Source organism: Coloeus monedula, assembly GCF_965178545.1.
Source record: "Coloeus monedula genome assembly, chromosome: 10".
NCBI classification, from domain to species: Eukaryota; Metazoa; Chordata; class Aves; order Passeriformes; family Corvidae; genus Coloeus; species Coloeus monedula.
The window spans coordinates 431,593-454,057 of NC_138790.1; the positions used below are offsets into that span (position 1 = coordinate 431,593).

Below are 22,465 nucleotides of genomic sequence, written 5' to 3' on the forward strand. Positions count from 1 at the left end.
GTCAGCCATTTTCTTCCTGTGCTTTGCCATCTTATCTAAACACTGCTGGAGAACATGCTTCTAGGGATGAGGAAGCAGCTCAGTCCTAAATGGTCTGAACCCACTGGGATTACCAATAACACTGTCTGTTAGTGCCAGCTCTAGTTACTTATTAATTTATTTTTATAAAATAAGAATCTGCCTGTTATATTTCTCTTGCATGTAAGGTCAGCTGGGAACAGGTTTTAATGAGAAAGAGGAACTAAGAGGTGAGAGTCACTGTACTCTGTTACCTTTCCTGTAATTAGGCTGATGGCCAGAAGTAATTTGTAGGCTAGCAAAGACCTTTCTGTGCTCTCACATTGGGATCAGCATTAACACAGCCTTTCCTCCCCTGCAGAATATTTTGAAGAAAGTGGAAGAGAAATCTGACAGGGAATCCACTGCCCTGGATGCACATAAAGAACTGGAAACAGTAAGTTTGAATAAGTTAACAGAAGGCCATTAAGATTAAACCACCATGCTCCTTTCACACACACATGCCCCTGAAAAAATCACTTGCAGACTACATTCTATCCTGGAGCTGTTTCTCTGAATCCTGTCACTGTGTTTCAAGGTTTTTTTTTTTTCCTAAAGTCTGAAAGATGGACTAGTCTACTTGCACTTAGATGTCAGTGACAACAAATCCCTTGCTAACAATAGATATATGTTTCTGCCATAGGAAAGGACAGAGAATGTTTTCCCTTAGAGTCTGCAAGAACACAAACTGGTTTTGCAGACACCTGAAGGTGATGGATCCCACTGAGATGTGGGATTAGGTGCAGAGTACAACTGTGTCAGGTTTCCTCTGACACAGCACACTTCTTCCTCTGACCTAGAATAACAGCTTCTAGTGAAGTACACAAGCCAGCTTTTAGCCCTCTTCCCTGAAGCTGGTAGGTAGGTGTGGTGTTCAGTGGTGCTAGTTACTGCTGAGTACAAAACCCCAGGAAGGTAGTGGGATGTTTCCCATCTGGGCTGTTCCTGAAATGGTTAGACAGGATAATGCCCTATCTGAATGGTCTGGATGTAGCTGGCAGCTACATGGGCTGGGACAGTGTTTCAGCTCTTCTTCATCAGAAGCTTGGAACACCTCCTGACTCCTGTAGTTCAACACAGTATTTGAAATTGAAAACTGTGCTAGAACATCAGTCTGAGGATGGGCCTGCAGCTTCTGACTGATACACTAGAACAGAATAGGCTCTTGGATTTGCCCTGTACCAGTCTAGGAAGTGTACACTTGAAGATCACTAGGGATAGGGATGGGAACCTTATCAATGAAGGATGTTCTCCATTGCGTTAGTGTTCGCAGAATCCCTCTTGACACACCTGGTAGCCAATTATTTTTCCATTGGTCAGTAGCCTGAGAAAGGCTGCTTCTGTAGCATGCAGATGACTACAGCTGCTGATGGAAAAATGCTGGGTTTGTATTCAGTTATCAGTGACTGACATGATCAGTTTGCTAATTCTTTTGCACAGTTAAACACTTACCTGTAAGTGTTCATGCTTAGATACCTAATATCCAGCTAGGTACAGGCATCACAACAGAGACCATCTGATGCTTATTTTTTCTGTAGGCTTATTTTCTCTCTTTCTATTTGAGAGGGAAGAGCTGATCACTGTTTCAGTTGCTGATACTCTGATGGATTTTGAGTAGCAGAAGCAGAGCACAACGTGGAGCTTGTTCTCTAATGTAATTTTTCTACCTAGCCAGTTCTCAAGAGAGTTGCTCCTTATGAAACAGGCAGTGGCATCTAGGTTAAGGTCCCTGGAACAGCGCAGTGCTTGCACGTTGGTTGTGGTTTTTCAGTTAAAAGTTTGTACTCCGAACACAGATGGGCTCTGTATGATGAACGTCTCTTTCTCTGGGACATTTCATAGCCCTGGCATGTAGTGCTCCTTGGCAGAACTACAGCATTTGCATTTTTGAAAAGAAGATGTTTGGCTTCATTCTCTCCGTGAAGATGATACTGCACATGTACCTCATTTCAAGTGCTGGGAACAGGGACAACGAGATACATGGTGTGTCAGGATCTGGAAAACAAGCTGTTCCTTTTGCTGTGCAAGCAGAAGCACTGTTTTATACTGTCTGGTTCAGTAACTGAATGTAGTCACCTAACATGTCCTCTGATGGTCAGCTTCCACTTGCAACACCTTCTGGGTCTTTGGGAGCTTTTTGGTTTTTCGGGTTTTGGGGGTTTTCTCCCTTCTCTTTTTCATGCAAACACAGTGCTAATAAAAGAGCGTGGCTTGGTCAATTCCTGTTACAGCAGGACACTTACCTGATCATGGTCAACCCTTTTCACACTGTCCCTCATCACTTACCTGCTTAAGGCCAGCAGAAACAAACCTTTGTGCTCTCTTTTCCCAGGTGGTGAAAGCATGTAATGAAGGTGTCCGGAAGATGAGCCGAACAGAGCAGATGATCAGCATCCAGAAGAAACTGGAATTCAAGATCAAGGTATAAGCACAGGCTGGGCAGTTTTGGTTCACTGTCTGCACTTTGCAGACAGCTTTTGAAGGGGCCCCTCCAAAGGGGCTGCTGCAGGCACAGCACCCGTGTGTGCTCAGTGCAGACCTGCTGCAGAGGCTGGGGCAGCACCAAGGCTAGCATGGTGTGCACATACACAGGTGGGACACACTGGCATCACCTCTCCTGTGCACTGTGCTCCAGCACGCAGGTCTGGCTCTTCCCTTTCACCTCTCTTCAAAATGCAGGTCAGCTTTCAATTGTTATTTTACATACAAGTTATGTTAAAGGTAGATGAAAGCTACAAAGCGAAACACTTTAAAACTGAAAAATACCCAAACAAAGACTGTCCCACCATTTCAATTCTTTCCTGTACTTATGCATTGTGTACAGTCTCTAAATACCTGCTGCTGATCTGTTTTGGCTCCACTGAGGGAATTACTGAAACAGTATTTAGGGGTGTCTGACCAGATCTCAGGTGATATATACCATGGAATTCCAGTGCTGAGTCTGAAGTTGTCAGTTCTTTTCTTGAATGCTATAGAGATGCTTCTCAGGTCTGTCTGCTTCACAAACTTTAAGGGTCATATTTAGCTTCCCAGCAATCTTTTTATGTACCTGGACAACTGAAAACAAAAAAATTTGATTTTTATAGAGCACTTTATCAGTGCGTCAGGGCTGGACCACAGTCCACAGGACAGCAGTAGGTTAGGGGAGTTACACAACTGCCTCCACCTCTTGTACAGCAGAGGCTGTAATGACAGGCAGGAGCTGCTTCATCTCTGGAGCAGATCTGCCTTGGGAACTGGCACTTCTTGGGAACTTCTGGGGAGAAGAGTGCAAGGAGGTGAAAAGAAAGATTGTGCCACCATGCATATGATGAGCACTGGGAGCAAAGGTGGAAAGAGTTGCAGTAATACAGATATTTTTCAATATTTCAGTCATTTGGAAGTGTAGTGTTCTTCTAGTACAAGATGTGCTTTGTCCTGGGCTTCTTGGTTTTAGAACAATATGTGTTAAAACTCTAGCAGAAGTGCTGTGGTGGGTGCGTGGACAGTATCTCCTCCTGACTGGGACAAACCCAACCAGAAGAAACCTGTTAACCTGGGGTGTTTTGTAGCCAAAAGGCCAAATCACAGTGGTTTTGAAAGTCAATCTCCCTCTCCAGGAAAGTTCAGCCCAGGTGACATGATCTCTCAGAAAGAGATCAGGGCATAGGTTGTTGTTTCATTCCAGCACTTGGCACTCCCGCATTGCCATCCTTAAATGTTTGCCCATCCTCAGGCCCCTGCTGTGCCCCTGTCTGACTTCTGTCACACTGTGCTGGGCTGTGTAGATGGCAGAGCACACTGCCCTCTCCTCGCAGCTCTGCTCCAGCCTCTGCAGTGCAACTTGTGGTGATGGGAGTTCACCACCCTTTATTGTGCATCTCTTGTTGCTTTCAGCATCACAACCACTTGAATCCGTGGGGTTTTGCTGCTCTCCTAAACTTTGCCATCTTTTCCTCCCTTCTAGTCTGTACCCATCATCTCTCACTCCCGCTGGCTGCTGAAGCAGGGGGAACTGCAGCAAATGAATGGTCCAAAGACATCACGAACTCTTCGCACCAAGAAACTCTTCAGAGAAATCTACCTGTTCCTTTTCAATGATCTGCTGGTGATTTGCCGGCAAATTCCTGGGTGAGTGCAAAATTCAGGTAGTACATGGAATACTTCATTAGTTCTATTGCCCCAGGTGTATCCAAGCTGTGATGCTGTGACCCCATCCTGTCCCTCAGGCACAGGGAGGGCATCCTGGCCTGACATGTATACCTCCCTCCAGCAGTCACCTTGCCTTTGAGCACAGCTGACTCTTCATGGGTGGCACAGCTCTCTCCAGCTGAAAATTTATGGCCAACAGGAGTTACACAGATCCCAGGCCAGGTCTGCCAGCAGGGTAAGCTGTGGATGCTAAAAAGCTAGTAGAGAGCTTCTCCCAAGCTTCCCACAGCTTTCCTGTGAGAAGCTTTCATTCTCACGCAGTCTCTCATGAGAAAGCAGTTAGAGAAAAGTAAACTCTTCGCAGCTGCATAATTGTTATGAGAACTGCATATTGTTTTGGGTACATGGAAAAATATTTACAGATGGGCGTTATACCACTCAACCTATCACCTTGAGAGGTGATGGGTGAATAGGCCAATCATGTAATTTCTTTATTGTGAACCACACTATAAAAGATGAGCTTTCCATTAAATGTGGTCTTAGCTGTTGCTTTGGCCATATCATCTGACCTGCCTTATGTTGTAATTCTTTTCACCATCCCTGCGTGCAACAGCGACAGTAAGTGACCATGCATCCAGCAGTTTCTGCAGGGTGGCAGTGAGTTACATTGGCTGGTGGGCTGACCCCAGAGACCTGTCTTCCTGTCAAGAAGTGATTTTTGACTTATCACTGCCTGAAGAGCAGCTCAGATTTAGTCAGTTAAAACTCTAAGAAAGCCGACTAGAAAGTTAGAGTAGCAGGGAGTGGTATAAATTTCGGCCTGAGGCCAGCAGTTATATTTGACATGGTGTAACCTGCCTCAGGAGGAGGAGGATGTTGTTGTGCTGAGGATTGTGTCTTGTGCAAGCAGACACTGGTGAAATACAGCAGCAGAGAACAGCACATTCTTTGTGGCATGAACCAGACCCACTGGTAGGGAGCACCTTGCCCACCCACTGTTCCTAATGAACATGTTGCTGCAGTGTCTGTACACTGGGAAATGTTTTGCTTCTCTGGCAACTCATATCCAGAAAACACAGAGGCACTTTATGAATAGGAATGAATTAAGCCTCACTTAATTCCCTCCCTTTGAGGGAGCGCCGTCTGTGTTTTGGATGTGGGGAGCTCAGACAGAGCAAGCAACTTGTTCCAGGCCCTGAGGGATGCCCAGCATAGAGCAAGGAGTGGGTTCCTTGCTTTGCAGTGGGTTTTCATAGCCACACGTTCATCCCTTCCCACAGCAGGACATCTATTTCCTCCTGCTATGCAGCAGCTCCTGGTCTGTGTCCTCAGTACAGTTCTGGGTGGCTGAAGTCAAAGTCTCCTGCAATAACCACAGTTTTTCCTAATCTCTCTAACCTCTCCCAGGGACAAGTACCAAGTGTTCGACTCTGCTCCCCGAGGGCTTCTTCGGGTAGAGGAGTTAGAAGATCAGGGGCAGAGTTTGGCCAACGTCTTCATCTTGAGGCTGCTGGAGAATGCAGATGACCGGGAGGCCAGCTACATGCTGAAGGCATCATCCCAGTGAGTACCAGTCACCCTGCCAGCGCTCAGCAGCGCTCTCTCCCTACATCCTGCCTGAATGGGGACCAGCTGTCCAGGCTTTCCAGGGGTGGGCAGGGAGGGATCCCACTGCTGCAGCTGGGCTGGCCCTACCAACCTCTCTGCCCAACATAACTCCCCCGAGGCTGCTGAAAGGCACCGGTCACTTAGGCAGGTTTCTCTCCTGTACAGTGTATGTGAGGCATCCAGGGTGGAGGACAGGCAGGCAGTTCCTGTTCTGGGACAGAGAGGTCAGAAATCAGCCCAGGCACAGGGGCCCAGCTGATTTACAGCCTGCAGCATATTCAGAAAGTAAAACCAAGCAGTATATACACTGACACACTCCAATGGCTCCACTGACTTACAAGGATCATGGCCATGCCTGACCAGCCCTATGAAGTAAAGTGTCTCCTGCTTGTGGGTGAAGGTGGGAGAAAAGGCTGCTTCCTCTGTGCCTCCACAGCCAGTGCCAATCTTGTGCAGCCCTTCTGCTGCTCAGGGCCTCCTTGTCTCCCTGGATACAGATTTTCTAGTTTACTGATTTTTCACTTCAGGCTCCAACAAGCTCAGGCTGGGCATATGATTCAGCTGTGCTAGCATTGACCTGATTGTTTTGGAGCACAGGGCATGGCTTTCTCACTGACCCAAGCATTACCAGGCCCACATTTTCTAGCCACCAGCTAAACAGCTCCTAGAGACAATGCACATCCACAGCTTGATGTTATCTGCTGTCAGTAGGCTTGTGTTCATCATCCATATTCCTAAATGAACACCAGCCCCAGGGTTGTACCCTGACCCCCGCCACTGCAGCATCAGCATCAGGACAATGAGCAACCCAGTAGAGTGAGCAGCTGCACCTTCTCCCCAGACATGTGGCTGCAGCTCTGCTGCACTGAAAATAGAGATGTCAGTCACACTATGCAGGGCAAGCGCACGTGTGACGTCTGTGAGGCTTGGCTGTGAAGCAAACGATAAACCAGGCCAGGATTTGCTCAGCTCAGGGGAGGCAGTCGCAGGTCCATGCTCTGCATCCTGTCCCATCTTCTAGGTGGCCACAGCAAGTGTGTGATCCAGAACATAGCTTGCCAACAGGTCTTGAGCACTGAAATGTAACATAGCAACTGCTGAAGGCTGCTGTTCCAGAGGTGCAGGAATGATGGAGGCACTACTGGACACAGACTGAAAAACTAAACAATTAGAAGAGATAAGTGGGTGCCAAACAGAGAGTTCTGCATCTGTTCCACAGCTCTTGCAGGTCTTCCATCAGGCAACAAGACTTGCTCAGTGGCAGCTTGCAACTCATGCCCTGGGTGGGCTCTGTCAGGAGCTGAGACTTTATTTGGACACAACCAGTTGCACTGACAGAAATAAGAGTGTGGGGGGGCTCCTTGCAGGCTGAGCAGAGCTGGGCACTGTGGGCGGATCCATAGAGCCCTGCAAGGATCTGCGTGCAGGGCCAGCATGCAGACAGGGCCACAAGCACCCTGGGTTTGACCTCTGCATGTTATATCTAGCTCCTCTGGGCACAAGGCCTTCATCCTGCACACATTCATGGTGTGACCTGCAGGTGTTTCCACTGGTCCTTGGCATTGTGCTTCATCACTGAAGTATAAAGTATTCCCAACCCCACAGATCAATCTACCAACACTTATCCTTTACATCCCCCTTTCAGGGCCCTCTCTTCTCAGAAGACACTCCCGTTGCTTTTTGTGTGTGTCAAGCTCAGGCTTTAAAACTGCCTGAGAAAGTAGAAAATTCTGGCTCTCTGGCAGCACAGCTGGCCCTCCAGGCAGGAGCTGGAGCCTGTGAAGGTGAACTGCCCCATTTCCTAATGGGGCTGAGGGAAGCCTGAGGGGAGCCAGGCCTGGCACTTCTCTAGCATTTGTGAGATTGTCACCCTCCCAACTGCAAGTCCAGGTTTTGCAGCGTGCTGTTCACATGGGTCTTGCTGCCAAGCAAGTGGTACCCTTGGTGTGCTGCAGTGTTCTTCTGCAAGGGAATTAATCAGCTCTGCCCTTTAAATGTTCCCACACAGCAGTGCTGTGAATAAATGGTTCCTGTAACTGCTTATCTCCAGGAAAAACTGCTCCTGTTGACCAGCCCAGCCAGGAGCTGCCTTTGCTTGTTACTTCTCAGAGAATGCCAGGCCCCCCACCTCGCTGCTGGCTCTCAGCAGCAGTGCTGCTCCCCAGAGAGGGACCATGCTGCCTGTGGGGGGACAGCCAGGGCTGTGCAGCAGGGCTTGGAGCACTGTGCCACATGTGACATCCCAGCTGCGGTGTACAACAGTGGGGCTCAGCATCACCACTGAGCCCAGGACCCTGGATGGGGAGGCAAGAAAAGGCTGGGAGGAAGAATATGAAGTCCAGGACTGGCTGGGCAGAAGAACTGGGGCCCCTATAACTCTTTCACGTTCACAGCCTTGGTTTGTCTCCCCTATCCAGGAGTGAAATGAAGCGCTGGATGATTTCACTGGCCCCAAACCGGAGAACCAAATTTGTTTCATTTACATCCAGACTTGTTGGTAAGAGACAGAGCATGGGACCTGGGAGCTCTTCACCCCTACCCCAGGGCACCTTATTCTGCCTGATCTCACTGCAGCCACATATCTGGGACCTTTGCCAAAGCCAAACCCCCTCCCTGGGCTCCCCTCATTTTCTACCATCAATACCTGCATGTCTCTGGGCCTGGCCCTGGCTTCACCCCCTTCCAACCTGGGCTGGGCTGCAGCGGCACCCTCCCTCCACCCAGGCTGCCCATGGCTGGCACTATGGTGGTGACATGAACCCAGCTCCCTTCCCAAGAGTTGCTTCCCCAGTCCCTGTGGCTGGGGCATTCCCTGGCTTCCCCAGGGTCCCGACCAGATCAGAGGGACCAGGTGCAAAGCTCATGGGCTACACCCAAGCTGTGCAGTCCTTCAAGAGGTTCCATCCCAGTCCATCCCTCACTCTTGCCCTGTTCCTTGGCAGACTGCCCACAGATCCAGTGTGTCCACCCGTATGTGGCCCAGCAGCCTGATGAGCTCTCCTTAGAACTGGCTGATGTCCTCAACATCCTGGACAAGACAGATGACGGTACAGGGGATGGGATGGGGATGGGGATGGGCTGGGAGTCCCTGTGGAAGGATGGGCTTTGCTCCAGACAGGCAGCTGCTAGTCTCTCTCTCTCCAGCCAGGGAGAGACTCTGGCATCAGTGTCGCAGCCAGAGAAGGAAGTTGCTGCCTTCTCCTAATAGCCAATCCAAGTTGCCTAAGCTGTGGCAGCACTGGCACAGCTGTCCCAGCAGCAGCTGTGGGCATGGTAGAGCTGGCACAGCCACCTCAGATATAACCCAGTGCCGTTCTTATCTTCATGATGGTTCACAGTCACGTGGTCCTGCTCTCTGGGGCAACTCTTACAGCTGGTGGTCTCAGTCACATTGCGTGTCTGCTGGGGACCACTCCTGTGGCTCCAGGGGCAGCAGAGAGCACTTGGTGGCAGCAGTGCCTGCTTTCTGCTGGCATCCCTTGAGCCAATTGTTCTCACATGATGCTGCTCAGGTGAGCAGGCCTCCTTGCTGGATGGACAACCTGGTTCTACTCCAGCACAGGCCCCTGAGTAGCTTCCAGAAAGCTCTGCTCGCTCCAGTGGCTCTTTCCAGCACAACTGTCCCAGTGCACAAGCAAGGGCCAGTCCTTCCCCACTTATGCCTGTCTCTGTCTATGCTCAGGCTGGATATTTGGGGAACGTCTTCACGACCAGGAGAGGGGCTGGTTCCCCAGTTCTATGGGGGAGGAGATCCTGAACCCCAAAATCCGAGCCCAGAACCTGAAGGAGTGTTTCCGGGTGCACAAGTCAGATGACAGTCAGAGGAGGAAACTGGGCAGCAGAAACCGCCAATGACTGCCGGCATCCCCAAGCATCTGGAGTGCTTCAGAGGGGCAGGAGACAGAGGCTGCCACCTGGGAGGAGGTGGCAGCTGTGGGACACCACGGGGGACCTGGTGCACCGGACGAGGCACACACACCCATGAACAAACAGACTGTCGTTCCTAGGCCCCCTGGAAGCACTGGTCCTTTCCTGGAGATCAGCGCTTTGAACTGTAAAATATCCCTTTTCCAAGTGTTCTGTAAAGCCCCAAAGAGCACGAGTTCAATGGATGCTGCCCAAAGGCCACTGGGTGCTGGCCAGATGAGCCACATGTGCTGGCTGGGGCTGGCTCAGGCTGCTTAGGAAAGGCAGTGGCCACAAACATCACTAAGCAATTAATATCACCCAGTTTGAGCACTAACAGCTCTTTGCTACCCTCCAAGTCTGGAGTGCTCTGAACACAGCATTTCAAAGGGGTAGAACTGAGGTCAAGGAGCAGTCTTGCTGTCTCTCAGAGCTCATTGGCAATAGGCTGGGATGAGCTCCAGGAACTCCACCACCCTAGTCCTGCTGTGAAGCTGCTGGGCTCATTCCCACAGGCAGACCCTTGATCTGCTTCCAGTCAAAAGCTCTGCAGTGTTCCACATCCAGCTCTGCTCCAGCAGCAGCCCAGCCTTGCCAGCCCTGACCCACACCTCTGCTTGCCTGACAGCCTCGAAGCATAATCTGGGCCCTGCCCCAAGGCTCAGCCCCCTCTTCCACAGCCCGCCTCCTTCTTCAGGGCCACCGCAGGAGCGCAGCATCCTGGCCTTTCCTGGTTGATCTTGCACTTGTGGTCCCTGCTCCTCCCTGCTGCCGAGGCCAGAGCAGGGGTAGCTGTGCCAGCATCGTCTCGCACGCCACACGAACCACGGGAGCACCGGCAGCCTGGGCTGCTACGGAGCAGGCGAGTACCCCGACCTGGGAGCTGCTGTCCTGTGTGCTCTGGGAGGCCCAGCAACCGCTGCCTGCATGCTCGTAACCCACCCCCACCAGCCTCCCTGTACAGGCTCACCTCTCTGTACATATGCAATTCCTGTGGCCAGCAGAGCCAGCTCATCACTCCTTCCAGTTGTGGCACTGAGCAATGCAGGAAGCCCCGGGCACAGCACTGAGAGCAGCGTGGGAGACGGACCCACAGCAGCCGCCTCTTGTTCAACAGTCCCACACGTGGCTGAGCCCAAGCTGTGGCCACTGTCCACTAGGAAAATCAATTATTTGGCACCTTTCTGTAACACTGAAAAGGATTGTCTTCCAGGCACCGTGGCCTGTGCTGATGCATGCTCTGGCCGTGCCACAGTTCTGCTCGGAAAGGGAACGGAGAGCAGCCGCCGATGGAACCACACAGTAGCCATGGGCATGGACAGGAACACAGCCATGCCAGCAGGAGCATGGGGAGGAAGCAGGGCACTGGCAAGCTGTGAGGGGAGGCTCTGGAGCTGCTTTTTGGACCACATGGGGTGTGCAGTGTGAGGCCGAACACAGCCGAGGCAGGTTCCAGGGCCGTCCCTACTGACACCACAGCCCTGGGACAGCCAGGCCAGAGCCAGCCCCCAGAACCAAAGTGGTAGGAGCCACAGCACTGAAGGGGGAGAGAAGGCATTCTTCACTCAGGCCCAGATCAGTGCCACCATATTAGCATGTGACAACAGCCAGCAGGGCTGTGCTGCCCTGGCCACCTGTAGCAAGTTCACACTAGCCAGAAGTTCCCAGTCACCAGTCACTGCCCAGCCCCAGAGCTGGGCGAGGAAGGACTCGCAGCCTCCAGTCTGGTGCATTGGGCAGATTTAATGGGAACACCCCAAGCTGGATCGTCCCAGCAGCACCCCACAGTCAGCTTTCTGAGACAACCAGACCTCCAGCTCAGGATCCAAACCTTGCAACAGCCACAACTTCACTAGTGCAAACCCCAGAGGAGCTCCAGCTCTAGGAATTCCTTAAAATTACATGAGAAATCACCACATTCCACATCATCCAGCTTTGCAGCCCAGCAGCCAGCCCAGTCGAGCCCAGGCCCTGCAGCCCCACAAGCCTGCCTGGCATGTTTCTCACAGCACAGAAATGCTCCCTTGCCCATCAGATGTTTCACCAGTTCCCCAGTGCCAGGCTGCCAGTTCCTCGCTGCACTGCTCCAGGGAGAGGGGCTCAGTGCTGCTGTGCCCTGTCCCGTCACTCACCACCAAGCCCTGGGATTGCTCCAGCCCCTCCTGCTCTGTTGTGATTCCACAGGACTCCAGACCCCAGGCACAGGCCATGCCATTTTCAGGCGCCGAGTGGCACCCAGTGTTATTTCCTCAGACCCAGCCCTGCACGCCTTCATCTCAGTGGTCTCCAGTGTTGTACAGGGCCAGGCCTGGGGCCCACGAGCACAGACTGGAGCCCCCCAGCCCTTGCCAGGCTGCCTCAGCAAACTGAGGGGAACTTCTTGTTGTCTCGTTTTTCTGTGTGATAAAATGTAGCTGAGCAAGCCAGCGCCAAAACACGTGTGTGTCTCCTTCCTCCCCTGGACTGAACACTTGTCTCCTTCCCAGACCCCTCCGGTGCAACTGGCCCAAATGCAGTGGGTGAAAATCGGGCTGCACACGAACTTGGGGTGGCTAACACCCATGAACAACCCTTCCCTAGGAAAGCTGTGCAGGGTGATGCCCAACACTGTTACCATCAACCAGACTAGATCCAGAAGGGCCTCCCAGCTCAAAGCCACGCACTGCCACAGGCTCCTCTCCTGAGCGGGGTTGACAGGCCCTGCCAGGTCTGTGTCACCCAGAAGATGCATGCACGCACACACACACACACACACCCCACGGGCAATGAGCACCCGGTGCAGCCTGGCTGCCCAGCACAGGGGCTGCAGTGCTTTTCCTGTATCTGAGGCACCATTTCTCTCAGGGCCCCAGGCAGACAGCTCAGGAGCAGTCGAGGGCTGGAGACGGGCTGGTTGTGTAACAGAAAAATCTTTTATTGAGTTCAGGAGGCAGAGAACTTTCTCAGTGTGATGACGACCAAGGCCACAAGCACAGATGTACCCAGGAGGGAGGCAATGACAATGGCACCAATAGCTCCGGGCCCCAGCGAGCCTGCTGGGACAGAGAACAAGGCGTGAGGTCAGCAGAGGCAGTGGGGCCCAGATGGGAAGGGCTGCAAGGATCACCCCACACCCAGCATGTCCCCAGGCATCAGGCCACACTCCTGTCCCAGAGCTCCCTGTACCAGCCATGTCCCATGTCCTCATGCAGCCCAGGTGTGGTCGGGTGCACCTTTGGGCAGGGGGCTGTAGCCAGCCACCACCACCTCAGCTAGATCCCAGGGACAATGACAGCTGCCACAAAGGGGGTCAGTGGTGCCCAGCTTTCCTGCTAACACCCACACTGGGAGAGTTGCTTTGCTTCTGGCAGGATCACATCCCAGCTGGTACTTGGTGTCAGTCAGGAGCCACGAGCCAGGAAAGACACTCAGGGTTTTCTTTTCAGGGCAGGTGCCTGCCATGGCAGGTCATGGGGCAGGAAGAAGGGTCTTGGAGCCATCTTGGGGCTAGCAAAAGCTCTGCAAGCAGAGGCTTCTCAGCAGAGAAATTTCCACGAGCAGGCAGTACAGGCAACCCTCCCCCTCCCCAGCAGTGTGGCTTTAACCCCTCCCGGGAGGTGACAAGCCCACAGGGAGCAAGTCCACCGTGAGGACATCCCCGGCTGCCGCGGAAGCGAGCCGCGGGCAGTCCCTCTCGCAGCCGCTCACCGTCCCCGGCGTCCAGGCGGTGCAGGTGGGTGGTGTCCTCGGGCTCCAGCTCGGAGGTGTACGGGGGGAAGGTCGTGGCGTCCGACAGCCGGGCGGTGGTGGCGGCAGCGTCGAAGGGGCCGGCTCCGGAGGGCAGCTCGGGCGGCTCGTTCCAGAGGGTGGGGACCGGGCCCTGCGGGTACTCTGCTGGAAGACAAGCACCCACGGGCATGGGGGGCCCGCTCAGGCTACCAGCGACAACCACAGCTCAGCAGGTCCCTGGACTCCACCTGCCTTCCAGGTGCCCCCGGGGTGAATGAAGGGTGACCCGAGGGCTAAGAACTCCTGTATGGCAGGAGCCCTCCTCGGAGGGGGCACCACCTCTGCTCAACAGCCGTACCCAGAGCAGCCAAAGGCAATGCTTTTGTAGCAACCTAGCGCACACACGGGACAACACAGAGCCCCCCCAACACCCTGCAACCTCTGCTCGCACACAAACAGGCCCCACATGAACATCCACAGCTGGCTTGGTCGTGGATGCCCTTGGGACTGGGCTGGGAAGGGCTGTCACACTGCCAACAGACAGAGGCCACCAGGCCACCTGTGCTGGTCAAATTCACAGCATTTCAGGGCCCTTCTGTCCTGCACCACCAGCCCGTGCAGTGCAGGATGCCCAAGGTGCTGGCACAGCTCAGAACATGGCTCCCCCAGACAGGACCCCAGAGCCTCAACTTCCCCTTGCTGCACCCCCGCCATACCGGGGAGATGAAAGCCTGGCCGGGTTCTGTGTGTCTCCTGTTATTCCTTCCTGCCGTGGGTCAGAGACCAAGCCAGAGAGCCCTCCCTGTCTGTGTGTGGCTCACCGAGTGCTCCCTGTCAATGCCCGGCTTTGTTCAGGTGGGCCCTGGCGGGAGCAGGAGACATTCCACAGCTCCTGGCTGAAACCGCTGGGAATGTTGCACCAGGATGGGAAAAAAAGCAGGGAGAAGAAAAACGAACAACACCCACTGCCAGGCCCCACCTGAACTGACACAATGTTATCAGGTCTGGGAAAGAGGGAGTCGGAAGAGCTGGAGCAAGCAGCCCAGGCTCCCTGGGGCAAGGCACAGAGGTATCCCCAGGCACCCCAACTCTGGCAGGTGAACCTTGGTGTACAGGGGCACTTGAAGACTTGTCCCAGGCTCTCTGTAGCCCAGGAAGAGAGGTGGCAGCAGCACATCTTGGCAGTGCCAGCCCCAGCTTTAAGTGCCTGGAGCACCCTCCTTGCCTCCTGCAGACAGAAGGCACTGTGGGAGGAGAGCAAAGAATCCTCACTAATGGGCTCCACCACACTTTGCTCTCCTTTAAGATCCCTCCCTGGAACAGGAGGGCCAAAACACTCACCTCTTCTGCCTGTACAAGCCCGCTGAGAACTTACTGCAGGGGCTTGCATCAGAGTAGCTCCCACCATCCCCAGAGCTATTCCAGGCTGCCCACAATCTTGGGAACATAACGAAGTTCTAGACTAGTTTTGAAAGCTCTTTCTACAGGCAGGAAAGCTGCAGGGTGTCCAGCGAGACAGCTGCTAAGTTTAACTCTGGCCCAAGAAGCATCGAGAGAGACAAGTAAGTCCTGTGCCAGTTAGATCCAGGCAGGGACACCCAGCCTAAGCTGGGTATAGCAGAGAACACCCTGTCCTCACACACTTTGTACATCCATGGTCTCTGCACCAGAGGAGGCATCTCAGCTCCCCTGTACAAGCACACAGAGGTTTGTGTTCCACGAGGGCTCCCCACAAACACCTGAGCCTTTGCAGGGCCCTTCCCAACCTCTGCTGCAAAACCAACCAGCAGAGCTGAAGGCTCGTATCCCATTCCATGGCTCCTCCACAAAGTGCCATTTCCATTGGACGTCTCTACTTTAAATCCTGTTGTTTCATTGCCAGAGGATGGAAAAGGAGGAAATACAGAATTCAGTGAGCAAATGTAGTTAATGCAGGAGAGAAGCCGAGCAGAGCTGGGCTATTTAGCTGGCATGGGGAAGCTGTTGGTTTAGGAACAGACCAAACATACAGAATGCTTTGGAAGCCCTGGTTCTAGGCTGCTTTTGTAAGGGAGAAGCTCCACACAGAAGAGCCACACTCCAGCCATGACCTTCCTGACTCTGTCAACACCCCCGGGACCAGAACCAACACTGCCACTGTCCCCACCTGGCAGAGGAACGCGGTGCTGGGAGGAAAGCATTGCTTCCTTTCCCAAGGATGTTTTTTCTCTCCAGAGCTGGGCGTATGCCTTGCATGTGACCAGGGACTGGTGTTAGCTCAGATGATCTTTAACAGATGCAGGCACCATCCAGGGAGACTGTATGACCTGGGCTGGGGCTTCCCAATCCCCTCTCAAAGGGATGAGGAGAGAGCACTATCTCTTCAAACCACAGTGCAAAGGTCCCACAGGTGCCACCAGACCCAGAGGTGCCAAAAAGTCCCTCCAGTTCTCAGTGCATCTAACTCCTGAAAAATTTATGGCAGCTCTCTTTAAGCAGGGCACAGAGCTTGTTTTTGATAGCCAAACACAGAGGGAACAGTCTAATTTGTTTATGATCTCCGTGATTTTTTAAAAACTTGGATGGTTGCTGGATATATATTTTGTTAATTCCCCTCATCTGACTGACACACGCTTTCCGTTTGCCCGCACAGAACGGGCAGAGTGTGCTAAACATGCGTTTGCTGTCCGGAGTTTTTGTGGTTTTACCCTAACAGCGCTTCAGCCCAGGGAAACACAACCCCTTTCAGTCGGGTCTGGTGCCTCAGGAACAGTTGTGAGCTCAGAGGCAGCAGCCAATTCCTGCACACACATCGAGTGAAATACCCACAGCTGAGCTCCCCAGGAGCCAGGGCTCAGTGCTGGTCCCCTCCTCAGCTCCTGCTCCTCAATGCTGCTGGAGCAGGTGCCGAGGGCCTTGCCATGGGCACACAGCATGGGGGAACACAAAACAAGAGGCAGGTTCCTCCAGAGCCCATTGCTGCAGCCTGGGAGAACGTCTGCTCATAACCAGCACTGTTCTCTCCAAGGATCTCCTTTGATTTTTCCCTCCTAACCCAAAAACTCGCGTCCTCACGTGCCTCCACTCCTGCCAGCTGAGAAGCCCAAGCACCCATCCAACTATTCTCATGCATCCAGCAGGTTTCTTTAACAAGCAGAAGTGTCACACCTGCTTCCCTGACGGTCCCAGTGAGTGTCAGCCACACTGCCACTGGCTGGGAGTGGCAGATCTCTAATGGAGCCACATCAAATGCCACAATCCCATTTCAGTCCCCTGGCAAAAGCAAGAAGAGTGATGGGAAGGACAGAGTTTATGTCAGGTACCAAAACCCAACACACGCACACTATTAGTAAGGTCTCATGTCTCCAAGTGAGACATGAGGGCCTTTTCCGGTCACCTGTTGGACAGAATCTGGAGAGCCCCTATGTACAGGCAGGGGACCCAGTTCAGGACATTCAGTTCTCTGCTCTGCTGTCAATGTTTTGGGTGACCACAAGTCCTGCTCCTCCCAGGCTCAGTTTCTCTGTGCATGAGCAAGAGACCAGGATCTGAACACGATCGACAGGGAAAGCAGCACCAGAGGGGCCAGGCCTGCCAGCCCACACCGTCACTGTCATCCTGACTGTGACAAGGAGGATGTGGCCTGTGAACCTCAACAAATGCCTCTGTGACAGCTCTGGATCCAGCAGCAGCCCTTCCCAGGGAAAGGGCAAGTTGCAGGGAAGCTCCATGGCCATGGGGCAAGAAACAGCATTTTTAACTTGGAAAAACACCCAAACACGCTGCCATCTCCAGGGAGGGAGTGCAACCAAGAGCTGGAAACTAAGTATCAAAGGTAAGGTAGTGCACGGCTTTCCTGTTCACCCAAGAACTTTGTAGAAATAAAGAACTAGCAAGAAACACACTCCAAATATATCATCCATCACAAGATCAGATGTTTAACATCTGAGAGAGAGCCATACATTAGCTGTGCTGCCATCAGTCTCAGGACGAGTCCTACCTCTAGAAAACCCCCGTGGTGCACTCACATGGTTTGCTTGCCCTGGAGGGATTGGGCAGGGGCAGCCAGGGGCACATGGAGGGGCTGCCAGGCTGCTGAGGCACACGAGTGCCTCAGTGCCGCCTGTTCGGAGGGAGGGAAGCCTCCAGCCCCTAGCACCAATGAGCTCTTCCACACCATTAGCCCTGTCTCAGCACTGAAGCACAAGCTGAGGGCAACTGTTGCTTTCAGACTAACACTAAAAGCCTTTTCATGAGAAATACAGTTGGAGAACACTTAGGAGAAATACATGCAATAATCTTATTGGAGTTTTACTGGAGATAGAACTGGACAAAATGGACTAAAATTATTAGAGTGTTTTGCAGAAGGCCAGGTGGATGATGGCAGTTCTTCGTTCCCACATGTTAACACTACAAATTGTCTTATTTTAGGGAAACCTCTTTGCTGTACAGTGTCTTCTCCCTCTCCCCAACACAAGTTGGTTATAACAGAAGTAAGGAAGCCAGAAGAAAATCTCAGTTACCATAAGGAAATACATGATGAGTTTTCCAAGTGATGCAGGGGCCAGTGGGACTCCAGACACATGGGCTGTAGGGAGATCTAGATGATGGCAAAGGCAACTTGACAAAACTGCTATTTCCATGCTCAGAAAGAAGGTGGGGTGAACTGCCAGCAGAGTGACATGGTAGCCAGTGCCCCAAGTGCTCGGTGACTGAAAGGTAAGACTGGAAAGAGTCTCTACAAGTGACAGCCCTGGGGGAAGCCAACCAAATCTGAAGGAACCAGACCCTCCCCACAGGCCGACTGCAAAACCTTAAGGCAGGCAGATGTGCCCGTGTCACAGCACTGTCCCTGGAGGTTACTTGCCAGTGGCCAATATCCTTCTTCACCACAAGCTGCCTTCAGCATCTCATCGTCCTTACTCTTCACCTCCAACCTAGGTCCTTATTCAGGAGTTGATACCAGTGTCAGGAATTTATAAGGAGAGTTGGAGCAGAGCAAGGTTGGGTAATGGCTTATGAAGTCCTGGTTTAAGTCTGGACAGATCTGCTGGAACAACCACATCTTTTCCTGAAATTTGCCAAGCAGAACCTATTTACTGCTATCCATGTTCCAGTACTTAAGCTTTAGAAAATTTCCTAATCATCTTTTATTCCCCTGTAGTTGAAAACAAGACACACAAGCTGCTACAGGAAGATATCCTTGGTGAAGGTGCTTTCCTGTATCTTTTCCTTTAGCGTGTGTGCTCTGCTGCTTTCTTCCCCCCAGGCTCATTCTGATGTGCTCTTGCATAACAACATATTTCCACATTAGCTCCAAACAAGCTCATGACCCCACATCTGAGTTTAAATACCAAATACACACGATTCAGAAGCCAACACCTTGCAAAGGCTTTGTAATAACTTCTATCTCACTTGGAGCTCTGAATCCATTATAGGAATTGAAACTGGGTTTGCTGATAGGAAAAAAAATTAAGAAACAGCTCTTCACAATCCTCCTGTGCTCTAGGCCTACATGCCACTTGGGTTTGGAGAAAAAGGAAGTGGAGAAGGCTTAGGTTTGTCACAGGTCCTTGAGCTGGCCATTTCCTGTTGCACCCAGATGTTGTGGACAAAAGGGGTTAAAGAAATGCTTGACTGCTTCCCCACCTTTGACAAAAGGGATGTTGGAAAGAGCTCAGTAACTTCCCACTTTCAATAGTCACAGAGCCCTGACCATGCTTGTCCAGGAAACCAGACCAGCTGGGGAAGCAGCCAACAGGGAGAGGAGACTCATCCTGGACCTGGGGTCTGCATGGCCAGCACCAGCTGCAGCCCTCTCCAAGGCAGAGCCCGCTCCTGGAGGGCTCTGCTGGGGAGAGTCAGAGGAGCTGAGACGAAAGGGCAGGGGCTGGTGAACTCCGAGGCCAGCAAGGGGCTGTCCAGCCTCAGGTGGCCAGAGCAGGCACAGGGCCAGGGCAGGGCTGAAAGGAGGCCTTCATGAGGAGCACAAAGGGCAGCCTGTGGCAGGCAAGGCCGGGAGCTCCCGTGTGCAGCAACGCAGAGCTGCGGTTCTGATGGATGCTAAGTATACTTGTTCACAGAAAGGCAGGGCTGTGTGTCTATGTGCTGAGACCAGAGGGCCCTGCGTGTGCCCTTCCCCTCTTTGTCTGCACCAGGCAGGAAATTTCCTTTTCTAACAGGATAAAAGGCAGAAAAAGTTCCACTGCTCCTCAAAGCACCTGTACTGGGGGCAGGAACTCTCCATGTCTAATGCAGTGGAGAATCATTCTGCTCCTGGGATGGCTTACTGTCCAGGAGGGTTCTCTCCTGTCCTCTCTGAAGGAACAAGAAACAACCTGTTAGAGGCCTGAAGTCTCTGAAACACTGCAGAGAAAGCAGGGAGTCTCTCCTACACCCCAAGATCTGAATGTTGCATTCCCCAGTACAAAGCCCTTCAAGCCTCACTGCACGAGCACAACTCAACGAGTAACAGGATGAAGTAAACTTGGGAGTGTGTCACAGGAGCAAAATGACACGGAAAGGCAGCGCCAAGCACAAACCACAGCTGCAATGCTGGAGCAAGCACATGGAGAAGCTGGCAAGGAGGGGGAGCAGAGCAAATGCACCAAATAATGGAAATTTAAAACAGCATAGAAGAGATGCCAGCTTGGAGAGGAAGCAGACTGAATTCTCACTGGAAATTAATCACTTCCTGCAGAGTGAAATACTGGAAATGATTAAGAAAAGACCTTACCTGGTATGGGGGAAGAGCACGGTCAATGCTTCCGCGAGCAAGAGCAAGGCACAAACTGAAACTGTGCTAAAATGATTAATGTTCCACTGTACAAAAAAAGCTCATGGTTTGAGAAGGAAAGTATCCACTTTTTAGTGCTCATTTCTTAGTTACTTTGAAGGTTTCCCAGCAAGAAGGTTGTCCTAGAAGGAGAGGATACCAGCTGCACTAATTCTGCTCCTGCACCCACAGATGTTCCAGCTAGACACAGTGGTAAATTCCCCTACCCCTATGAAAGCTCCTTTAAAAAGAAGTAATTTCATAATTTGATCTGCTAGACAGCTGGCCAGGATCTCCCTGCGAGGCAAGATGCTCAGAAGAAACTGAGAGAGAACTGCAAAACAAGGTTGTTCCAGGTCTTGGAAAGCAGAACAGGAATTCGGGAAAACAAATGCTGTGCTCCTGCCTGTTATCTTGGCTCCAGCCATCTCTTCAGCCTCACCTCCACTGCAAGAAAGGCTCAGGGGGGAGCAATTCCCCACAGGAGTTTCCACCTGTACGCTCAGAGCCCATCAGTGCAGTGAGTTTGGAAATCAGTTTTTCCCCAGCTGTAAAACCCACCTCAGACCTGCAGCCTTTGAAGCTGCCTGTGCCCTTGGCTCCCTGCAGCCAGCACAGCTCTGCTGAAGGCAGGAGCAGATAAAGCTAAAATTTGTAACAATCCCCAGAACAACAGTGCCCTACACAACAGGCATCTCTCCCATTTTTCTTCCCATCACTCACTGAATGCAAGTCAGAGCCAGGCACCTTCCCAGCACTGCCTTGGTGCCCCAGCTCCAGAGTGACCCCATAAGAATGCACACCTTGGCTTTGGACTGAAGTTTTCATGGACACTTTCCTATTTCTGCCTAAAGCAGCTGTTGTGCTCTGCTGTAGTGGAGAGCACAGAAGGAACCAGGAATTGGGACACGTGCTTTAGCCAAAGAAAAATGTTCCCTTCCATAAATGTAACTTCTTCCTGCCATTAAAAGCCGAGGGACAGCCTGTCCCATCAGCTGCTGAGAGGTTTTCCATCTCCTGCTGACTGATGCGTCCAGTGACCCTTGGCCACCAACACTCACGTAGGTGCTACTGCTGTTCTGCTTAGGAAAACTTACAAAGGATTTTCTCCACTGAGAAGATAATCTTGCTCACCAGCAGCCACCAGAGCTAGTTTCCATTAATCGTTTATAATTCAATACATATTTAGAGATGTTTTCAGGGAAGGGAGAAGAGAGAGAGGCAGTGTAGTAAAGGCTCTTCCATGCTTTTGGGCTTTAAATGCAAACAAAGCTCCTTACCTGCCAGCACAGCAGGGACCAGGATGCTGCACAGCGTTAGCAGGACCAGGCGAAGAACTCTGTGGTAGGGCATGGCTTCCCTCAGGAAAAGCATCGGCAGGAATCCTTAAAACTCTTCAAAGCACAAAACAACTCAGAAATTTCACTGGTGTAACAAAAATTTTGTCCAGTCAAGTAAAAAAAAAAAAAAAAAAAAAAAGTCCTTCACAAGAGCAAGTGTGTAGAGAGAGTGCAAAGCCCAGCAGAGCCTCCCTCACTCTGGCGAGAGTGCACCTCCTCCTAAAGGCAGCTCCACCCTCCCAAACATGTGCCTAAAACCCCATAGGCAGCCAAGCAGAGCTGTCAGGACCCTGCCAGGCCACTGCACACATGAGCAGTTGTTGGTGAGCCCTTCCCAGAGGCCACCAGGACACTCCTGGAATGCCTTCCCTCGAGCTGGCCATCCCGAGGCACAGGAAATAACACAGGAGCCATTGGGGCAGCTCACCCCGAGACCAAGCAGCCCATTCGAGGGCTCTGCTCTCCCTCACTATGCAGGGTGGCAAGAGCATTGCAGGGTGGGGACAGCAAAGAACAAGGGCCTCAATCTTCCGAGGCTAAAATGCTCTGACACAGAGCCAGAGCAGCTCCATGGCATCCTTGTTCCTGGGTGGAATACTTACAGAGCTGGCCTGGGAGCCGTGGGTGGTCTCAGAATGGCTGTCAAAGTCTCCAAGTGTTCCAGGAGAGTCACCTTTGGCAGGCAGGGCCAGCATCCTCCTCAGATCTCAACTGCTCGGACATCACCTCCTCCCACCAGCCTCTGCCACTCCGTCCCTGCCCGCCTCGGGGGCTCATGACAGTTCACAGCACAGAAAACCCAGGTTTGTTTCAAATCACATTGGCAGCAACAAAGACTGGGGAAAGGATGGGGTGTATAAAAAGGGGAATACTCCAGCTAATTGTCACAGAAGAAATTTCATTAGTATTTTGGAGCTGATACGATGATGAATACTTCATGGTTTCCCATCACGTAATGAAT

General features: G+C 52.1%; 3 protein-coding genes across 6 annotated transcripts in view; 1 reads left to right on the forward strand and 2 right to left on the reverse strand.

Annotated features, from left to right (window-relative positions):
* NGEF (neuronal guanine nucleotide exchange factor) overlaps positions 1-9,913 on the forward strand; it is a gene marked incomplete at its 5' end in the record, with an annotated part of 35,640 nt that extends 25,727 nt beyond the window's left edge. For both annotated transcript variants that reach the window (XM_082287719.1, XM_082287720.1), the window contains 7 exons: positions 380-454; positions 2,390-2,479; positions 4,004-4,167; positions 5,596-5,751; positions 8,214-8,293; positions 8,739-8,843; positions 9,479-9,913. In XM_082287719.1, the coding sequence (XP_082143845.1) occupies positions 380-454; positions 2,390-2,479; positions 4,004-4,167; positions 5,596-5,751; positions 8,214-8,293; positions 8,739-8,843; positions 9,479-9,651 (843 nt within the window). In that variant the 3' untranslated portion in view covers positions 9,652-9,913. The remainder of the gene's footprint in view (positions 1-379; positions 455-2,389; positions 2,480-4,003; positions 4,168-5,595; positions 5,752-8,213; positions 8,294-8,738; positions 8,844-9,478) is intronic.
* A 2,684-nt stretch (positions 9,914-12,597) lies between these two features.
* SNORC (secondary ossification center associated regulator of chondrocyte maturation) lies at positions 12,598-22,222 on the reverse strand (the record flags this gene model as incomplete). 3 transcript variants are annotated; one of them, XM_082288329.1, is made up of 4 exons in its annotated part: positions 22,107-22,222; positions 21,445-21,558; positions 13,390-13,575; positions 12,598-12,734 (listed from the first exon to the last, which is right to left on the reverse strand). In XM_082288329.1, the coding sequence occupies exons 2-4, from the start codon at positions 21,536-21,538 to the stop codon at positions 12,625-12,627; spliced, it is 390 nt and encodes a 129-aa protein (XP_082144455.1). In that variant the 5' UTR covers positions 21,539-21,558; positions 22,107-22,222. The 3 variants fall into 3 exon arrangements, with proteins under 3 accessions (XP_082144455.1, XP_082144456.1, XP_082144454.1); XM_082288330.1 differs by having other exon boundaries at positions 12,625-12,737; positions 13,390-13,572; XM_082288328.1 differs by having other exon boundaries at positions 12,625-12,737.
* GIGYF2 (GRB10 interacting GYF protein 2) overlaps positions 22,217-22,465 on the reverse strand; it is a 77,058-nt gene continuing 76,809 nt past the window's right edge. The window contains exon 29 of the transcript XR_014226714.1: positions 22,217-22,340. The gene's annotated coding sequence lies outside the window, so the exon portion shown is untranslated. The remainder of the gene's footprint in view (positions 22,341-22,465) is intronic.